This window comes from Hydra vulgaris, chromosome 08 (genome assembly GCF_038396675.1).
Source record: "Hydra vulgaris chromosome 08, alternate assembly HydraT2T_AEP".
In the NCBI taxonomy this organism is placed as follows: Eukaryota; Metazoa; Cnidaria; class Hydrozoa; order Anthoathecata; family Hydridae; genus Hydra; species Hydra vulgaris.
The window spans coordinates 55,540,001-55,562,926 of NC_088927.1; the positions used below are offsets into that span (position 1 = coordinate 55,540,001).

At 27.0% G+C, this 22,926-nt stretch overlaps 1 protein-coding gene and 1 pseudogene across 1 annotated transcript; both read right to left on the bottom strand.

Moving 5' to 3' along the window:
- Positions 1–13,293: 13,293 nt before the first annotated feature.
- LOC136084442 (U2 spliceosomal RNA) lies at positions 13,294–13,464 on the bottom strand (annotated as a pseudogene).
- Positions 13,465–14,960: 1,496 nt separating this feature from the next.
- Positions 14,961–22,652, bottom strand: LOC136083995 (uncharacterized). The gene is made up of 2 exons (XM_065803975.1): positions 22,167–22,652; positions 14,961–15,322 (listed from the first exon to the last, which is right to left on the bottom strand). The coding sequence occupies exons 1-2, from the start codon at positions 22,617–22,619 to the stop codon at positions 14,996–14,998; spliced, it is 780 nt and encodes a 259-aa protein (XP_065660047.1). The 5' UTR covers positions 22,620–22,652; the 3' UTR covers positions 14,961–14,995.
- Positions 22,653–22,926: the final 274 nt, after the last annotated feature.

Below are 22,926 nucleotides of genomic sequence, written 5' to 3' on the forward strand. Positions count from 1 at the left end.
ATTGATGATTTAAATAATGATTATCTTGGCATGTTAGCTTTACATTTGCAGTCTAAGTACAGTTGTACTTAGACTGTTTTAGATGTTATATTTTCAACTTTAAAAGAGCTATTTACTGGCCCAGTTCTTGATGTAAAAAAACTAAATGATTCCTGTAAAAAGTTATCATCGCAATATTCTTGTGAAAAATATTTTAAATATGTATTTTCTATGCCTACTATAAAGATTTATGGTAAAGGATCAGTTGTTCCATTTATGTTGATGCTAAATTTTTTTATTACAATCACCTGAGATTATAGAGTTTACGAAGGTATTAAATACACATCATCATATCCAATTAGCTATTTATGCAGATGATATTGGCATTGCAAATCCAATTGGTAAAGCCCGTTCCAAACACAAAATCAGTTAATTTTTGATCCAATGCATGATTTATTGGAAGGTCTTGTGCCATTACATTTAGAATTATTTTATTTTACTACATACCAGAAAAGTTTTCCTTAGCTGATCTAAACCAATGGCTTCAGTCATACATATACCCTTCTGGTATTGAAAAACCTGGTGTTATTTTACATTAACTTAAAATTCGAGGAGATTTTGGTAGTGGACAAGTATTAACTCTGTCTCGTGTGCTGTGTTTTTATTTATTAAAATTTATGAATTTATCTGATCCTCACCTTTCATGGTTAGTTAAACTTATACAAATTGTGCCACTATGTATGTCTCCGTTAGTAACTGATATTTATATTAAGGACCTAAAGGTTTGTATTCAAGCACATCATTGCAGTTTCCTTCAATTATATTCAAACAATTTTATTCCAAAACTGCATTTTCTTGTACACTGTCCATCACAAGCATCTCAATTTGGTTCATTACGGGGACATCTCTGTCTTGCGTTTGAGCGTAAACATCAAGTAATAAAAAGTTTCAGACATTTTAATTTTAAAAACATACCATATTCAGCTTGCAAAGCAATGGTTGTAAATACAACTGGATTGTTTTTGAATTCTTTTGGTGAAAGGCGATGTGATTTTTATGGAGAGGTTGATCAATTAAAATTTAAAAGATGGCTTTATTTCAAGTGTAGTCATTAACGGAATACTTTATAAGCAAGATGACATTGTTTCTGACACAATTGAAAATAAATTTGAAAAATAAATTCATTAAATGAGTTTTTGAATGGAAGAAGTATTAATGCCATCAATGATATTAAAAAACAGTTATAAACATCCTTTATTAATAATTGCAGGGATTGTCTTCCTCAAAGCAACGATAAATGGGTAAGAAGAGAGTTTTTTGCGCGCCTGAAGTCTTCAATGATAAGTCGATTTCCTTTATTTATGGAGGACTGGGTATGTTTATTTTAATAATTTAAATTCATGAAAATAATATAATACAGTTTATTTTTTTATTATTTTGTTTGCAGCAAATATTGTGTGATGATGTAGCAATATAATAACCAACAAACAAATTTTAAGTTATGCTATTATTTTTAGGATAAGCTTTTAGGTTTAGTAACTAATATATTACAACAGCAACAATAGACTAAGTCAAACAAAGCTAGTCCAAAATTTGGACAACTATCTGAATCCAAAAAATCGTTGTCTTTGTTGGCGTCAGTTAATTCTGCTAAACCAGTTCTCAGTAAAGAACAGTTACCTCATGAAGTTGAGGTTTGTATATAATTGGCTTTTTTGTACAAATTTAAATTTTATATTGTAAAACACATTTACCAATAAATCTCATCATTTGTGTTGTATTTATATGAAGTATTAAATTTAATGTATATTTTATACAATTTTTTACTATTCAAATATTTACAATTTTTATTCTACAATACATATTCTTTAATAGATTGAGCTGCAGAAGAGTAAGCCTTCGATTCAAGTTTTTGCAATTTTTAATAGGAATTTGTTTGAGCCCCAAATATTTAAAAGCATTCTAATTCGAATGCAATTATCTCCATCTCTCTCTTCTTATAAGCGAGTTTTGCAGACTTTATCCCATGTTTGATGATTTCGAGAATAATTCTAAAGAGTTTTGTAGTATAGCTTTTTCTGATGGGTCTGATTTTTCGAATTTAATAAAGTTTCAAGGCAATGTCTCCTGTAAAAAGACAATGCTTTCCATGCAATGCAGGTAAATAATAAAATTGTTTTTTGTATAGATTTATTATTACTGAGCAATATAATATTTTGATTATAAAATTATTTAATAACAGTCTGATGATCTGGATGAAATGCTACAAGTTTCAATACCGGGTCCACAAGTGGTATTCAACGAAACCCATTTTATGATTCGTAGTAGAAATGGATGTGAGTTAAAGAAAGCACAAATTTCATCGGTCAGCGAAGTGCTTTGTTGCATTATTGCTGTTTATTACCTTATGGACCTGACGTATCCTTCGAGTTATGCACAAACACTCGGTATTTTACAAGAAATGATTTTAAAGGAAACTTTTCTTTAGAAGTCACACAAAGCAACCAAATATTTAAAAACATGGTTTATTTAAGAGCTAATAATATCATATATATATATATATATATATATATATATATATATATATATATATATATATATATATATATAGATTTCTGATGAATCTTTGTTGATGAAACACAGTGTCAAATGGAAAAAAATTTAGTTAAGTGATTTTCTACTAATATATATATATATATATATATATATATATATATATATATATATATATATATATATATATATATATATATATATATATATATATATATATATATATATATATATATATAGGTTTAGTTTATGTGAGTTTATTCAGAGATTTATTTAAATATTTTATTTATATTATATTTATAATGCCTATTTCAAAGCAAATATATTTACATATGATCTTTTACTACTAATTTTTAAATATATTAATTATAAAATGACCTTATTAACGAAAGCAGATATAACATCAATATAACGACAAAGTTGCGCGAACTAACATCATTATAACATCAATATAACGTTATTATAACATCACAATGATGTTATATCTAAAAAATATAACGTCATTTTTTAAAATATAACATCAATATAACGTTATTATAACATCAAAATGATGTTATATTTTTCAGGTATAACATCATTTTGATGTTATATTGTTAACGTTATATTGATGTTATATCTAAAAAATATAACGTTATTTTTCGCGATATAACATCAATATAACGTTATTGTAACATCTAAATGATTCCTTAGATATAACATCATCATAATGTTATAATAACGTTATATTGATGTTATATCTTGAAAAATAATGTTATATTTTTCAGATATAACATCATTTTGATGATATAATAACGTTATATTGATGTTATAATGATGTTAGTTCGCGCAACTTTGTCGTTATACTTTTTTAAAATATAACATCAAAATTTTTTTTATTGTGATAACTCTTTATTTAAGTTAAAAATGTTTTTGTCAAAAAGGTTACTCAGCTCCTCGCCGCATATGTGCGAGTATTCTTGGTAACGCACAATAGGGATGCCGTCAATGCCTGGGTTTTTCCCTTTTCCTAAGGATTTTGCGGCATTGTGGAGTTCCTCACTGTTTAATCATTGTGGAGTTCCTCAATGTTTAAAAAAGCGTTTCGGTTATCGTTTAGAATATTTTGGAATGTTTTTCGTATCTTTTGATTATCTCTTTCCATTTAAAAAAGAGATTTTTTGGGTAGCCTCCTTCATATTAAATTTGTTTTGTTCTCACAAATGTTCAAAACATTCAAAAAAAATATTCAAAAAACAAATCAAAAAACAAAAAAACAAACAAGAAAAACAAGAAAATCAATATTCGAAAATAATCGAAAAAGTTCCAAAAATAATCTGGGCACTTTAGTTTAAAAAAGATTGTTCTTTATATCTATTTTAATTTTGTTACCTTCGCTCCAGATTTTTTCACATTGTTAAAGAAAAAACTCTTTCCTGTTTGATATTTTTGAAAATTCGAATTCCTCATACAAAATCTTTTTGATTTTGTTTTGGAATTCCTCTAACAAACTTACTCTAGCAAACATCGACTTTTCAAGGAACGACCTCATTCTATTACAATATATTTTGTATAGAAGTTCGTTAAGATTTCCAATATAAAAACTATTTACTGGTGTTAAAGGAAAAAGTAAAGTTTTGAATGTATTTTTAAGAGGTGGATGATGTGGATAGATTTTTTGAATAAGAGCGAGTGTGTATTTTATGAGCGGTTGTGCTTTTTCACATTTAAACATCATATGGAGAAGGTTTTCCGTTTTTTTCATACATTGAGGGCAGAGGTACAAAGCCTCTTTTAAAAACCGCGTTGTTTGGAATTGCAAAGTGTATTAGTTTGTATTTAATTTCGTCTGCTTATTGTTGATGTTACTTTTGTGGATGTAGTTAAATAATTGGGACCAGTCTTTTGTTGTTATGTTTCTCATGCTATATTTATAGTAGTCTGCCCATCTGTAAAATTTTCCTGTTAGGTTTATTTCTACACCAGTTTTGGAGATAGTGTATATAATTTTTTGGTTTGAGGTTTATAAATTTGAGAGAGGGTGAGTTTTTTAGATAAATAGATGTTATTGCTTTGTCGTGGTCGTAACTTTGGCTTTGAGAATTTATGAGGTGTTTCCATTTCGGCGGTAGTGAATTTATTATTTTTGTTAGAAGATGTTGCTTTATACCGATGAGTTCACTCTCTAGAAAGCCGCTAGCAAATACTTTTGAAATGTCTCCTAGCTTGATTATGCTGTTGCTTGTGGATTCTGGTTTGAGGATTTTACGCTCGTGTCTTATATATGGATTGTAGAATATAGGTTGGTTTAGTACTTCCTCGATGGTAAGATTTTTGTGGTTGATGAATTTACTATAGAGATGACTCCACGTTTTTATTGTTTGACAGTAGTAGGGGGTAGAGTTTTTAATGATTTGGAAGAATGCGTGGTAAGAAATATAAGATTTCCTTGATTTTTTTTTTTATTTTATTGTGTAGGCATAAACTGCCTGTCAACCTAATTATATAATACTTGACAATTACGGAGTTTGTATACTTAATAGAAAATAAAATGTGGATTAGTCGTAGAGAAGCCATTCATTTTTTAGATGATTGTCTAGAAGCAGCTTAAACGTTTTTAGAGATAACGCTGATACAATGTGATTAGGAAGATTTGCATGTCGATAATTATTAAAAATATGAAGGGCTGAATCTGTTTCCATGCTCCCTGCTTGTTCTCATCAAAATATTTGGAAATCCAACTTAGTTGAATTGATTGTAATTTTTTCTTCACGTCGATAATGTTTAAACCGCCTTTATTGATAGGGAGTTTGGCAATTTGTTTTGGTGTTTTTATGGAGCTATTATTCCAAAGGAAGTTGTCGATTTTTCGTTCTATTAGTTTTATGTTTTTGTCACATGGTATAGGTAGTGTGAAAGCAAGATGCCATAGGCCGCTTAGTAGTGTTTGGTTGATTATTAGAGCTTTTCTTTTAATCGATAATTTAAATTTTTCCCATTTTCTGTCTTTTTGTCCAATTTTTCTATACTTTCGTTCCATTGTCGGTTGATGTATTGATTAGAATTAAAGAATTTAATAACTAGACTCTTAAGAGTAGTGTCATGCTATAAGAAATTTAGAAAACTGTCTTTTAATATTGATCTGTTTCGTCCGAGCCACAGACCTTAGCACAGACATAAAGCTATTATTGAGTTGTCAGTCGATAAGAAAAAGATGGTGTCATCTGAGTAATTCCATGTCAAAACAACCAGGCTATGCAACCCTATGTCCTTGGATTTTCTTTATATTTTTACCATAGTTAGTACATTATAAAATAAGATAAATCACAAAATTTCAAGGTCTTACTCCCAACGGTTCGTGAGTAACGGTTGTTTTAATTTTAGCAACTATTATTGATTTGGTCATTTTCCGTTTTTAATTATCAAAAAATGATAATTCCTATCTAAATCTAAGTGGTTCTTAAGTTATGAAAGTTTTTTTAATGTATTTTTTTATTTCCTTTTTGTTCCTTGGTTCCTTGTCTTTTCCAATTATCAAAGTTTAATTGCTGAATTCAGATATATTCATCTAATTTAAATGTTGCAATTAGTTCTACATAAATAATGTAATTAATACTTGTGCATTTTTAAATTGGCAAGTATAACATTTAATTCATTATTAAAATGATTTCATATGATATTGGTAAAGTTTTGAAGTCAGAATGCTATATTGGTAAAGTTTTGAAGTCAGAATGCCATAAAACCTCATATTCTAGAAATAAAGAGATTTTTTTACTTCATGACCTAGACACTGATACTCGTCAAAACATTTTATGGAGATCTGAGTTGTGTGCTTGTGAAGAACTATTCAGCATTCGTAATCACCATTTTCACTACTTTGGAAAAAGATTTGAAAAGAAAAATGGCAATTGTTGTAATGTTTATAAAGTACATAAAATAGATTAAAAAAAAAGGTTATTTGATTTTTTTTTTTTTTTTTTTTTTTTTGTTCTTTATTACAACTTTTTAATAATTCATTTTACAGTTTTTATAAATAAAAAAATAAATAAATAAAAATCTAAATAGAAGAAAGAAAATACAATAAAAAGATTTTGTAATAAAAATAATAAAGAACGCGGAAACTCGAAAAAGACCGGCAGGTCTTGTCACCGAGAACCGCTGAAGTGAAACACTTATTTTAAATTTAAAATAATATAAAAAGTATATACACAAATAACGTTTTTTTTCACATTAAACATTAGTCTATAGAATAAAATAATTAAATAAACTTGAAAATATTTTAAAAGTAAATCAAATTAAATTTAATCTTAAAAAAAAATTTTTTAAGATTAAATTTAAAAGAATTTAATCGTACAATCTTGAGAAATATCATTTGGAGCATTTAAAATTACATTGTTCCATAAAAATGGTCCGCGAAAAGAATACAAAATTTTCCAAAATTAGTTAGAAAAAACGGTTGTCGAATTAAATTATTATTCCTTAATATATATTTATTTCTGTATTTTTGTAGATATAAGTTATGAAAAGAAATAGGCGATAAGTTTGTTTTACATATTAAGAACTTTCATTTCATTTAAAAGAGGTTTGGCATGAGCTAAACGGCCTTTAAAATTTATAAGCCGTGCAACATGTTTCTGTTGCCGATAAAGAGGTTCGAGTTTTCCTTTATTTGTACTGCCCTAAGCGTTATTACCATAGCTTAAATGGCAATGAATTAGTGAGTAATATAATTGAATTAATGTATGTTTGTTTAATACGCTTCTTGCTTTGTATAAAATCCCTATACTCTTAGAAATTTTATGACATAAATTTGCAATGTGGTTCGTCCAAGTAAGACTTATTCAATATACACACCTAAAAATTTTGTCACTATAACCCGTTTAATAAGAACATCATCAATAAAAATATTGGGCATATTAATTGGAAGTTGGTGTTTTTTACCAGCTGGATGGAAAAGAATCCATTTAGTTTTTTCAATATTTAATGATAATTTGTTTAATTTAAACCAATTAGAAACTTTAGCCAGTTCAATGTTCATGTTGTTAAATAATGTTATTATGTTATTATGAGAGAGAAATAAGTTGGTATCATCAGCAAACATAAATGTAATTAGATTTGAAGCTTTAAATAGGTCATTAATGTAAATTAAAAACAAAAGAGGTCCTAATATGGATCCTTGCGGAACTCCGCATGTTATATTTAACAAACTAGATGATGTACTTTCATCTGCATAAACAAATTGCTTTCTATTATAAAGGTAACTTTTTAGCAAAACTAATACATTACCAGTTATTCCGTACCACTCTAACTTTTTAAAAGGAATTTTGTGATCAATAGTATCAAAAGCTTTCGCTAGGTCTATGAAAACAGCCAGTGAAAATTGAGAATTTTCGAATGAGTAAGAAATATTTCTAGTAACTTCAAGAATTGCGTGTTTAGTGGATTTGTTTTTTTGAAAGCCGTATTGATTTTTGTATAATAAGTTGTTTATAATAAGGTGATTATATATTTTGGTGTAAAAAATTCTTTCTAAAACTTTAGAGAACGCAGGAAGAACTGAAATAGGACGATAATTATTTATGTTGGTAGAGTCACCGTTTTTTAATATTGGTATGACTTTTGCTATCTTTAGGCTTTGTGGAAAAATTCCTTGTTTTATTGAAATTGAAAAAATTTTAAATAGTACATCAATGAACTAATAATAATGTTTCCGTTGTAATAGTAACATCAAATGAACTAATAATAATGTTTCCGTTGACACCATCAGGGCCTACTGATTTGTTTAACTTTAACATTTTAAAAGCATTTTCGAATTCTTCAAAAGATAATTCAAAGTAGTTAAGGTAAGAATTTAAAGGGAAATATAAGTTAGTAATTGGATTGTTAGGTTTATGAATTAACTTGGCAAGATTAGGCCCTACAGACACAAAGTATTAATTAAAATCTTCCGCAAAATCATTATTATGTCTAATTGTATCTGGTAAAGTGTGAGATTACTTGCTGCCAGTAGCTTTCCTTATAAATGACCATGTGCGCTTCAAATTTAATTTAAATTTTTCAAGTAAATTTATGTAATAACTAATAATTTCTTTTTTTTTTTTTTTTTAGGTTTTCAAAAAGTTTAGCATAATTTTAATAAATAATTTTGATTTCATTTGTTTTAGTTTTTAAGTATTTAATGCATAGTTTTTGTTTAATTTTAGAAGACTTACGCAAACCCTTTGTAATCCATGGTGATTTAATACTTTTAGCATGGAGATTGTGAGTAATTACCGGAAAATTGGCGTTATAGATAACGTAAAATGTTTTGAAAAATGAGTTATAAATTAAATTTGCATTAGCGGAAACATTAACAAAATTCCAATTAATTAAAGATAATTGGTCTCTAAAAGATTCAAGGTTATCGTTCGTAAAAATACGTTTTTTAGAAGTTAGTTTTTCATTAAATATTAATTTTTTATCTATATCTATAGAAAAAAAAGGAAAATGATCAGATAAGTCGTTTTTTATTACTCCTTTTTTTAAAGAATCGTTAAAGATATCAGTGGTCAAAATATTATCAATTAGAGAAACAGATGAATGTGAAATTCTGGTTGGTTTGTTAATCAATGGAACCGCTCCATTTTCAAAAATATCATTATAAAAAATTCTAATGTTATTATTTACGTGGTATTGAAAACAATCCAAGTTTAGATCTCCTAATACATATATAAATTTATTTTCGTGGTGACTTTTTTTAATGACGTCATTACATAAAAATGACCTGAAATTTTTAATTTCTCCTGAAGGTGGGCGATAACAACAACTTATGAAACTATTTTTAGCTTTATTGGTTAAAATTTCAATCGTTAAAACCTCTTTATTGGCATCGGAAATGCTCATGTCTGGTAAAATATCTCAAACATTTTTTAACATAAATAAGTACGCCTCCGCCGCGTTTGTTTGTTTTTCTTGCCAATGAAATTAAATTAAAACCCGGCAGTTCAAAGTTCATAAAAGAATTTACGTCATCAGAACTGCACCAAGTTTCTGTTAAGCAAATTATGTTAAAAAGATTATAAGTTTCCTCAATAAAATTTTGAAAAGTTTCAAAGTTTTTTAAACTACGTATATTAATATGAATCGCATTTACTTTATTATGATCAAGAAATCTTTTAATTTCACGGGTATAAAAATAATTACATTCACTTTGCAAAGATTCAGCTCCTTTAAAATAATTAAGGTCAGGATCTGATTCATCATCTAGAAAAAAATCATTTGTTTGAAAAAATTTAAAAAAATTTGATTATAAATTTTTGTTCTAAATTTAATCCATTTTTGCTGGTAAAAAAATCCGTAAAATCAAAAAATTTCTTTTCAAGGTTTCTTATAACAAATTAATGTCTCGCGTAATTAATTTGTTATAAGAAACCTTGGCATATTTACCTTTTAATCGTAATTTTTTACGTATTTCATTCGTTCTTTCGCTGAAGTCTTCATCAACGTAGATTCGCTGATCACAAAGTTTTGTTTTAATATATATATCAAGCACTGTAGATTTGTCTTTAAAGTTTAAAAATTTAACAACAATTGTTCGGTTTTCTTTTGTTCTTATCAATTTTATCAGTTTTACCAACACTGTGAGCACGTTCGATAACAAAATTCCCTTGCAGATCAAGTTTTGATTTAATAAACTCGTGAACTTTTTTTTCACATTCGTCCCAACTTTCATCGACGGATTCAACTAAACCATTAATTCTTAAATTATTCCTCCTACTTCTGTCCTCAATCTCAGCCAATTTGTCCTTCATTTTATCAGTTAAACTTACTTCTAAATTTTTGTCAGTTTTAAAACGATCAGCTTTAATTCCCGCTTGTTCAATGATAATCTTATCGTATTTTTCACTGACAAATTCAACTGTTTTTTTGAAGTCGTTAATAAAATTCTAAAATCTGAAGTCGTTAACTTCAGATTTTAGAATTTTATTGTCATCCTTTAACTTCTCAATATTGTTTTCTAATCTTTCAACTTTTTCGTTGAAGATTTTCATAATTGTATTCTCATGAATATCTAAAATTTCTTTTAGTTGCGATGTTGTAAAATTTTTCGCCATTTTTAGGTTTTTTTTTTTTTTTCAAATATATTTTATGTAATTATATTGAAGAAACCCTTCTTTAAATTTAAATTGTATTACTTTTCTGATGTATGAGGAGGACAGTATAAAAATTATAAAAATTTTTTCAGTCTATGCCATCGTTCAGAAGATTTTTTTATTGAAAGCTGAATGGACATTTTTTGCAACCAGTCATGGCAAATCTTCTTGTGATGCAATAGGTGGTACAGTAAAACGAACAACAGCAAGAGAACGTTCAAAGAAAAATCAAACACTAACAATCGATGCAATGTTTGAATTTTGCACTCAAAAAATACTCACAATAAAGTTCTTTAAAATTAATAAAGGGACTATGGTTAATGTTAGAGCTACATAAAATAAACGATTTGAGAAGGGAAAAACAATACCAGGAAGTCGAGAATTTCACCATTGCATACCAGTTTCGAAAACATCTATGTTATTTAAAAAAACTAGTAACGATATAAATCCAAAATCTATTAATATAACTAAAAAATCAAGTTACCAAAATTTAAGTTTAATAAATTTTGAGCTAATGCAGAAATACAAATATTAAGCATGTACATATGACCCGTTTTGATGGATTGCAGTAGTCGAAGAAAAAGATGAAGAATATATTGATATAAAAATAAAGTTTATACATCCACACGGTCCATCGGAACAGTTTTTCTGGTCGAAAAGGGATGATTATTATTGGATACCAATCACTAATGTAACAACATTAAAAAGTGCACCAAAAATAATATCGGACAAATATGAACTTTCAAAAAAAGATTTTAACAAAATTAATAAGTATGTATTTGTAAATCACTAATTTTTAATGGATATATTATAAAAAAATGTATATCAATTCAAGTATGCATCATTTTTATTTATTTTAAATGCTGCGATAAGCGAAATATGCAATATTTGCTATTTTTGTAATATTTTTTATTTCATTTTTAAACTATGTATTTGGCAGAAATGATTTTTTCACATAATGTTCTTCAAACATATAATGATCTAATTTGAAATTTTAAGCATAAAAAAATTTACTGCACACCTCAAAATTTTACTGGGGCAGGTGTCTATTATTTTAACATTAATAATTGATATTTAGGTACTTTTTAGTTATAAAATGAGTTTTTTATTTATATATTCAAATTCCTCACCTAGAAATTATCTAAGTCACTTATTTTTAGAACTCACATGTTTATAGACTTGGTTTTATAAGGAGAAATGTAAATTTAAAAATGCGGAAAATGACCAAAACAATAATAGTAGCCAAAATTAAAACAACCATTACTCACGAACCGTTGAGATTTAGACCTTGAAATTTTGGGATTTATCTTATTTTATAATGTACTAACTTTGTTAAAAATAAAAAAAAAAATCCGAGGACATAGGGTTGCATTTTTAAAAAAATTTGCTTGTTTTGACGTGGAATTACTCATCTGCATTTTTTTTTTTTTCTTTTATTACAAAATAAATATTTAAAAATTTTCCTTTTAAAATTACATTATCTCAGGTTTTATAGTTTTGCATTATATAGTTTTTACAAATGTTCGTAAATATATTCATTTTCTATTTTTTATTTATTTTATTCTATATTTTTTGTATTTTTGATTTTTGATTTTTTCGTGTTTTTATATTTTTTTGTGTTTTAGGTTTTATATTTTTTTGTAATTTTTGTTTTTATTTTTTTGCCGTTGTGCGTAAAGAAATCGAGAGTTGAGATTAGGTTGAAAAAAAACAAGGAGAAAGTTAAAAATAGGTTAAAGAAAGATTTAAAAGGTAAAAGAAGGGTTTATATCAAAATTAAAAAGAATTACAGGACATTTACATAAACATTGCATTACGAACACTATAGATAAGCACTTATGTGTTGAAATAATATTTCATAAAATAAGGGTTGGAAGTGATTTGCTAATCATATATAATAATATTTTTATTGCATAACATAGAAAAAATCGCAAGCGTAATCGCAAGTTTTGGTTCGTAAATTTTATGAGTGAACTCGCCAACCAATACTTTAAAAAGTAATAATAATCGTGAGCTCTATACTCTTCGCATTCTCTCAGTTGAAAGAGTGTATTGAGACGAAGTGCAAGACTTTGCTCCTTCGGTGATAAAATTCTGAGACCCCCGCTTTTGACGGGTAAGAAAAGTGTCTCTCTCTTGACCAGATTGTAATTAGTCTTTTGCCATAGATTTTCGAAAATGGCTCTGTGCAGAGGTTCTATTACCCATTCCGGAACGGGGAGTATGTTTGCCAGAAATCACACTTTTGACATTGCTAACGTATTTATCAACATAGTCTTTTCCCTAAGTGATAAAGTACGTAGTCCCAGGAACTTGAGTTTTTTCTCTATTTCGATTAGAGTTACTAACCAGTTGAAATTAAAATAAAAATCTGTGTAATCTGCATACTGCTGTAGTTTTTTTTTTCACCAACCAACTAGAGTGACCTGCAGCTGAAAGCAGGCTTACACAGGGCCCTAGAAGGCAATGTTATGTAGGAGCCGAGACTCCGTATTTCGGCCCATTTAAGGGTTTTTTTAGCCCATTTAAGGGTTTATTTAGGCCCACTTAAGGGTTTAGTTGCCACTCAGCCTAAACTGAGCAGCGCCAACTTAATGGTTTATCTCCATTTAACGTCCGGAGTGGACGGATCGCTTTGAGATTTCCGGACGTAAAAGGAGACACTGAAAAAGCGACTACGCCAAGAACCTCTAAAGATTGACACGGTTTCGATCTTGTGCTGTTTCTGCTTTCTAACAACACCGTAACCAATTGAGAGATGGTCCGGGGCCGAGATAAAGGACAGATACTACACTTGATCTTAGCCATTTGGCCGAGAAGCGATCGAGCGAGATGCTGCAGTTTATTATGTATTTTGCAGTATCTTAAGGAGAAGTGAGGTTTATAGATTTTATGAAAATGACACTTTGAAAAGAAATTAATTATAATGGTAGATTATATTACTTGTGGGCTTGAATTAAAAAGTATTTTCGTGTAAATTTTGAGTAAATTTTGCCCACGACGTTAAGGGTGAAAATCCGTTAAGTAGCTCTGACGTCAAAGGAAAACCATCCCAACCAACAAAAACAGAGGAAACTACATAATGTAAAGTAATATAAAGATTTATCTTAACCAGTTCATTACTTTTTTGTCTTTTAAGTCTGAATTTTATACCGCTTTGGCGTAAATTAACCGCCAAAATGTTTATAATAAAGTATGTATAACTTTTACACGGAATTTATGTCGTTTATTTTTTATTATTGATAATTTCTACATAAATACAATATAAACATACAATGATATCACAAATTATCCGTTGAACCATGCTTAAAACATTTTACAAAAAGACTTACTAATTAAGATTAATTTATTGTTTACTGAAGCTCAATGAGGTACTTAGAAATAAAAAGCAGCGTAAAAAATGTTAACATGATTATTAAAAATTGGAATGAATAAAAGGAAACTAAAGGATTTTTTAAAAGGGATTTTTTAATGTTTACGTTTTTAGAAAATGCACGGCTTTGTTGAAAAAATCTGGCTTGTTGCATGGACGTTTGCAAAATTTACCGCTAAAATTATGATCATTACTCACACAGATAAGAAATGAAACAGTTGGTCTAGATAATGTGACTATTGCCATCAGATATAATAAAATAAAAAAAAAAAATTCAATTTAGTAGTCGGATAAGACGAATACACATTTCCCACTTACTTTTCTTAGTTACCCCCTGTACAACACTGAACATCTGTTCAAAGAGTATAGCTATTACATCAACACTTTTTCTAATATCTATTCACTGTATTATCTATTGATAATATCATTTATTCTATCACGCATTTACCGGTTAGGTAATGACTAAATCGTTTTTACTGTTTGTCTCTATTTTTTATCATAGATTTTTGAATTTTTGCTGCCTTGGTTATTTTCTTGATGGTAGATATGGAATATATGGATCGTAGATATAAAATATATGGAAGCCGTAGTCGCAATTACTTTGAGTAGAGCTTGAAAGCTCGTTAATTTTAGTCTTTACTATTGTATTCTTTATGGATTGTTATCTGGTCATAAATATGCAATTTTAAAACAGAATTCTCGGTCGCTTAACATAATTTTTTTTATTTTATCGGGAGATTTTTGTTAATACTTTTTTAAAAAAAATCTTACGGTATGACACACCCTATTGGTTATTGGGTTGTTGTTTGGAGTTTTTGCATTGTTTTACCTTCACGAAATTCGTGAAAAGAGTTAACTCGGAAAGGGATAAAAAAGGAAAGCCTGTGGGGTTACTGGTTTTTAAAAGTTTGCAGAAAATGTTTTTAAGTTTTTAATAAAGAGTTGGGTTACTATAGAAAATTTCTGTTCCACAAGTAAAACATTAATATAAATTTTGAAGTTTTGTTTGCATTTCCTGCATCGCCTGATAGAAAGAGCCATATGTAACGTGAATGGTGGCGTGGTCGTTGGCGGCGATGTCGGTGAGGCGGTTGAAGATTTTGAAGAAGAAGGGGAAGAAAGCTTCAGGGGTTCTTGGTGTAGGGAGATATTCGTAACCCGTATAATCGAGCACATTTGACATGAAATCGTCTGATTTTGACATGAAGATGTCAGAAAGGTGTAGGTAGTGCGTCACACCATCGTCGTCACACGTTCCTTCTTTCCATTCTACGCAGTGTAGGATTTCATCGAAGCGGGCATAGTGTTCCTAAATGAAAGGGTTATATTTAATGTTAATAATAGGTTATATGGGTTATATGTTAGTTTAGGTGATATGTTTATGATTTTATGATTTTTGGTTTTGTGGGAGGTGATATGATAAAAAATAAAATTTTATTATCATAAAAAACTTATATTTTATAATAGTTTATTATAGTAAATTTATTATAAGAAATCGTTTATGAAACAGGTTTTACATTATTCTTTACATTACATTAGGTTTTACCTTGCTATGACATTAGGGACATGGAGCAGTAAGGAGCCTCCCACCTCTTCTTTGGTATGTGGTGAGGAATTAGCAACCCTTGGATTCTTATGACCCTTTTAACTTTTAATCTACGAAAGAAGGAAAATGACCTATATTATCTAATCTAGTCGATGGCAGCAGAAGACCATTTTTCGGTTTTGCTCTAGGAAGATGGTCAACCATCCAGTTAAGAAAATGCCCCATGAGTTTGTGATACTGTTTGTGATGCCACTTTTTGGATCGAATATGGATCTTGTACAGAATCAGCATGCCATCAAGGAGATCTACCCATATATTTGTTGTACGTAGTAACAATAGATGGTTGTTTGACTGGAACAAATGTCTTGTATTTTCTATCCTAGCAATTAACAATGGTTATTGGATTCACCCCCTCATAACTTGTTAGCAATCCAACACCCTTGATTTCGAACCATTTGACAACACGAAGTTCAACATTATTAACTGTAGTAACCCTGATGGTAGTTGGACCTCTGCCTTTTTTTAATTCACCATCAGGGGGCATGTTGACATTTAGGAGTACACATAGTCTGTACACATTGTTCCTGTGCATGCTATGCCTGGATCGTAAAGTGTTTTCACCAGTTCCCATCCAATGTACCAATTGTCAAAGAATGGTTATTTATGCCTTGGTACATTTAGTACTAATAAGTGCATCATCATATTTCCAGGTGCTTCCCAATCAGACTGTGTTTTACAAACATCAATGGAAACTGAATGTATCTCAAAATTTTAAACCAGTCCATCCACCAAGATATAAAACTTATAACTCCACTTTTTATGTTTTTGAGCATTGTATTGTTTCAAAGAGGATCTTCTTTTGAAAGGAACAAGTTGTTCATCAAAACACATAATTTCTTCATGTTTCAGGCTAATAAAAGATTCCTTCAGTATGTTGACGATCGGACGACCTGGTAAAGCTGGTAAGTACAATTTTCTGGACGCTGAATGTCTTCATTTCAATGAAATTTCAAGAAACGACTTTATATTTTACAATCGGTGTGATGTCATCACTGAGGCAACTTTTTCAAAATACATCTCATTGCTCGAGTATATATGTGTTGATGGGAGCTTTGCAACACTCATTTTTTTGTAAGGCATATTTATTAGGCTCATCAACAATATTTTGAAGAAATCAGTTAGAAATCTTAGTATATATGACATCGGCTCATCTGAGATTATATTACCATCATCTTCTTCCTTGTTACTGTTTTGAAATAGAAGATTTATTTACTCAGCATCATCAGCTTTTTTTAACTTCCGAATAAGATTTCGTTTTTTTTTCTGTGTGCTGGTGGTGGTGAATGCAGTAGCGGATGTATTTTATCTAATGGGAACTGTGGTGCATGTTGTTGTTTCTTACAATCAGAAACATCACTTTCCGATACTGAATTAGCATATTCTGATTCTGACTATCTAATAAAGTCTTTATCAGATTTACACAATAGATCACTGACATCAGACAACTGAGGTAGGTCTACAGGGGTAACAGTTTCTCTAAATGGAATTTTTAACTTCTTGGAAGATCCACTTAAAGATTCATCTTTAACATTAAATCAGCAATGTAAAAATATTCTCATCTTTTCATAAAGGAGATTGCATGTAATGATAAAATTATTTTAACAGTGCTCCAATGGTTTTGAAGTAAAACAAATAATCTTCTCAAGTATAGATATATATATATATATTTATATATATATATATATATATATATATATATATATATATATATATATATATATATATATATATATATATATATATATATATATATACATATATTTTTATATATATATATTTATATTTATATATATATCTATATATATATATATATATATATATATATATATATATATTTATATATATATATATATATATATTTATATATATATATATATATATATATATATATATATATATATATATATATTTTAGGGTGGTTCTAAAAACAACTTTTTGAAAAAAATCTGCTCCCACCCTTTAAATGTGTTCTATATAATACAAAAACACTAGGTTTAAAAGTTTGTTGAATAAAAAATATTTTTAGAGGTCCCCCAAAACCCTTTAATATTTAACGGGTCCCTAATATTTAAAAAAAAAAAGTTTCTCGAAAATAGGTCAACCTGGTACTCAAATGAAGCGAAATTATATAAAAATTACAAAAATAACATTCATTTTGAAATAATATAGTTATTTTAGTTTAAATATTAACGGGTCTTGGGGGACCTCTATAAATATGTTTTTTTCAAAAAAAATTTAAACCTAGTGTTTTCGTATTATATAGAACACATTTAAGGGGTGGGAGCAGATTTTTTTCAAAAAAGTTGTTTTTAGGGCCACCCTAATATATATATATATATATATATATATATATATATATATATTATATATATATATATTTATATATATATATATATATATGTATTTATTAATATATGTACATATATATATATATTTATATATATATATATATATATATATGTATATATATATATATATATATATATATATATATATATATATTTATGTATATATATCCATATATATATATATATATATATATATATATATATATATATATATATATATATATATATATATATATATATGTATTTATAAATATATATATATGTATATATATATATATATATATATTATGTTTATATATATATCTATATATATTTATTTATATATATATATATATATATATATGTATATTTATATATATATATATCTATATATATATATATATTTATATATATAAATATATATATGTATATATTTATATATATATATATATATATTTATATATATATATATATATATATATATATATATATATATATATATATATATATATATATATATATATATATATATATATATATGTATTTATTAATATATATACTTATATATATATATATATATATATATATATATATATATATATATATATATATATATATATATATATATATATATATATATATATATATATATATACAAATATTTATGTATATATATATATATATATGTATATATATTATTAAATACATATATATATTTCCAGAATCCTGGATATTTCCAGGTATTTCTATAAATTTTTATTATTTACGGATATCCAAACACTTTTCTAAAAATATTTTAAAAAGTTTTCTGGAAATATTTTAAATATTTTTTTTTTCTCAGCAATTAATTAAGACATTAAAGGTATTATTCATCATTCATCAATTGCTACGCTCTGTTTTACTTAGGGTGAGTCATTATTTGTACAATTATTTTTTTTTTACTTGTTTGCGTATATTTATTTTTATAGGGATTCCTAAGTGCTGATACAAATTATTTGTTATTGGTTAATTTTGTGTTGTTTTGTGTTAATAGATGTCTTGGTTTGCTTTAACATTGTTGTCTTTAGTTTAAAATGATTATTGGGTAGTTTTATTACCAAAACTGGCTATATAAAATCAATCATTAAAAGCTAAGAGTTCAGTTTTCAAATAAAAATAAAATTTATAAAATAAAAATTCAGTTTTCAAGTAAAAACAAACCTTTATGTTTTGATCATTTATTTTTAGCTTTGCTTTTTAAAAAGAGTTGTTAATACAAACTGGCATTAATACAAACATAAATCTTGAAACTTTTACAAAAGAAAAAGCACCATGCAAAGTAAGTTTCTTATTTGTTATCTGTTTAGTCACATTTTTGAATTTTCAAATAAATACATAGAGTACATAACAAAGTTCCTACATAGCAAAATTTAAGAAATGTACTGAATGTCGATTGTATTCAAAAAGCTAAAACGAAGTTTAATAATTTTTACACAATTCACTTAAAGCTTTATAATAATGAAACAATATTTCTATTTCAATTGTTTCTAAATGTATACTTTTTTTTGTTGAGTATAATATTTTTTTTTTATTTTTTTTATTTAAGTTAAAATTTTAATTTTATCTCAAGGAAAATATGTTTTTTCTTTCTTATTAATTTTTTTATTATTATTAATTTCTTTTATTTATATCTTTGGAGTTATTGTTTTGAATATATTATATTTTGATATATTGGCTATTTTTGCTTTGTTTTTTATATTTCTGTTATTTTTTATATTGGAATGGATTCATTTTATACTTTTATCACCTTATTTTGATCTAGACGGTTTCCATTTGCATTAAGAATCGATTTTTGGCACAAACAACAGATTTATTAAGTTATTTGCCTAACTCTGCAGTAAAAACAGCTTAATTGAATGGATTCTGTAAAAAAAACTCCTAACAAATGTTAAGAGTTTTTTTTACAGAAAAGCTTTTATAAAAAATATCAAACAGATAAAGTTATTTGAAATAAGTACATCTCTTTGGTTCATTTTTCCATTTTTTCAAATTTTCAAGTTCAAATTCCAAGTTCAAATTTTTTAAACGAATTTTTATCTGAAATAACTAGGTCTCTTCAGCCCATTTTTTCAAAAAAAGGTTCAAATTTGCTTTTTAAATGAATTTTAATGAGAGCGTTAAAGTAGTATGATAGCCTAAGTTTCTGAAAATACCTGAAGAAATGTTACGCAACCGTCTTACATGATAAAGATACTTTTATTAAGTAAAAGATACTGAAGTAAATAAGTACAACTCTTACGTAAATTATTTGTTTACCAAATAATAATACATAATAAAGCAATAAAATTGTTAAACTGAACTTTTTTGTCGTTTACTAAAAAAAATTAAAGTATAGAGACCAAATTAAGAACAAGTTTAGAAATAGTTGGGTTTGGAACAGACTTACCACGACCCATGGTTGTGCTAATGAACTGTCATGACAGCGAAATAAATCATATAAATTGTGTGTGTTTTTTTTAATGAAAATGCTTTCCCCCAAATAGTAATACTTTTTGGTATTTTTTTTATTTAAACAACCAAATCCTAAGCTAGATATTATTGGATATTTTTTTTTTGCTTTTGCAAATTTGAAATCTTAATAAAGTTCTTTACAAAAATAAATAAAATAAAAAAAAAAAATACTTCACAAAAACTTTATGAGATCCTTTTCAACTTTTTCAACCAAATATGAAGTTTCGTTATCACTCAACATAATATTTACTGAGTAAATTTACATAAAATTATTTTTTCATTTATAACTATGCATATTTTAGTCGTTTTCCCTGTTCCCAATACAACGTACACCACTCAAATTTCATTAAAAAACTTTTTTTTGCAGATTTTCTTATTAAGTTCTTCACTTAAATTTACAGCCTTGTTTTTTGAATTTTTTTTACTCTGATAAGACAATATTGAGTAGGGTAGAGTGCAGCTAGTTAAGCAAGTTGGGCAGCAAAATATCTCAAAAACTATGCATCACATGACAAAACATCTAATAGATGAAAATTGGGGAGTTAAAATGCGCAACAAAAGATTGCTGAAAAGCTATTGAGTAAGATACATGGGCACTTTTTCTGTTTTGGACCAAAAAAAAAAAAAAAAAATTATGCCTATGCATGGTTATTAACTTTTGTATCTGCTATCACTTAATTGTTGATAATTTACCATTTCATCAGACTTTATTTATAATTACTTTAATTAAAATGAACTGTTTTTTCTTAAGTCTTACTGTTCTTTTTAAAACCCAACTAATGCGTTACCTTGTCTACAGGGGTAAGTTGAGCATCTTTGAGAAAAATAAATACAACTGAACTATCGCACACAATTTTGCAAATCACAACTTAGATGAGAAATAATAGAGCAGTACATTATTTACATATATTTTTAAAATTATTAATGTTTAATTTTATACAACTATCTTCAAAGTTGAAGATAGTTGTATTAAATTATATTTTTATATTTTATGAGACTATTAAAGACTATTCTTACTATTAAAGTTTTTCACTTTTTTTACTTACGTCATTAAAGTATACAGAATAAAAAGTTAATAATCTATACACACGCTTACTGTTAATGAAAGTTTTATTGATGGTTTACCCAAGTTTCGTACCTTACATATACATTTGTTTGTTGATTTTTCAACTTGCTACACACTATTGCTTAACTTACCCCGCTGGTGCAGGTTGAACAGCTCTGCAAAATTTAGGCAATATATAAAAAAAAAAAATCAAAAACTATACTTTATTCTTAACAAATTTTTAGAAGGTTAAATTATCTTTCTAATATTGAAAAAATTATGTAAGTCCGATCCAATGTTCATGAGATCTGTTAGATTTAGTAAAAAATGCTCAACTAGACCCCCTCTACGATTTTTGATATTGGAACTTTACACAATTAATTTGATTGCCCAAGAATACTTTTTTTTAAATAGCTTCAAAAATTATAACTATATATCTTTTTCAATTTAAAAAAAAAATTTCATTCTTTTCTAATAATTTTATTTTATTGCATGTTCATTCTTTTTTTTTAAATTTTTTAATATATTAAATATTATATGTTTTACTTTTCAACTCTGAGCAAAACACATTCACGGCTGGACGCAATTAGTAAGTAATTGATTATTACATATATTTTTTCGTCAATTTTTGGTTTTTATTATTTATCTACTTTAAAACACATTTTTATTTAAATCATTTTCTTACCGTTTTAACTGCAAGAAAGGCCTTTATTATTTCCAAATTTTTCTCATGTAACATAATTTCATCTTTTTGTGCATCCACTTTTGAAATAAGTTCATTTTTAAGTGCATCTACTGCTGTAATTTTATTTTCCAGTGCAACCACTTCTGATGAATTTTTGTTTTCAAGTGATTCTACTTTCGAGGTAATTTTATTTTCAAGTGCATCCACTCTTAACATAAATTTATTTTCAAGTGCATTCACTTTTGACGCAATTGTTGATGTAATTTTATTTTCCAGTGCAACCACTTCTGATGCATTTTTGTTTTCAAGTGATTCTACTTTCGAGGTAATTTTATTTTCAAGTGAATCGACTGTTAATGTAATTTTGTTTTCAAGTGAGTCCAATTTTGATATTGCCATTGAAAGATGGTTTTGCATTAAAGAATTGGCGTGCGTTTCATGTTCTTTTCTCATTCCCTTTTTAATATAGCAAATATCCTAATTATTTTAATACAAATTAAGATAAGAAATTATCTATATTACACATATCAAAACAAAATCAACAGTTCTTTAACTAATTCAAAAGTTGTAGAGAAAAAAGTGGGGAAAAAATATTAAATAACGTGGCATTCGTGATTTACTGTTGTTTTCTACCGCCCCTACTTTCTATTAAAAGTAGCCAATTAACAATCATGAGCCAGAAATTAAAAGTCATTACTATAATGAAGCAAATAATCACAAATTTACACACAAAAAAAAGAAATAAAAGTTTCTGACTCAG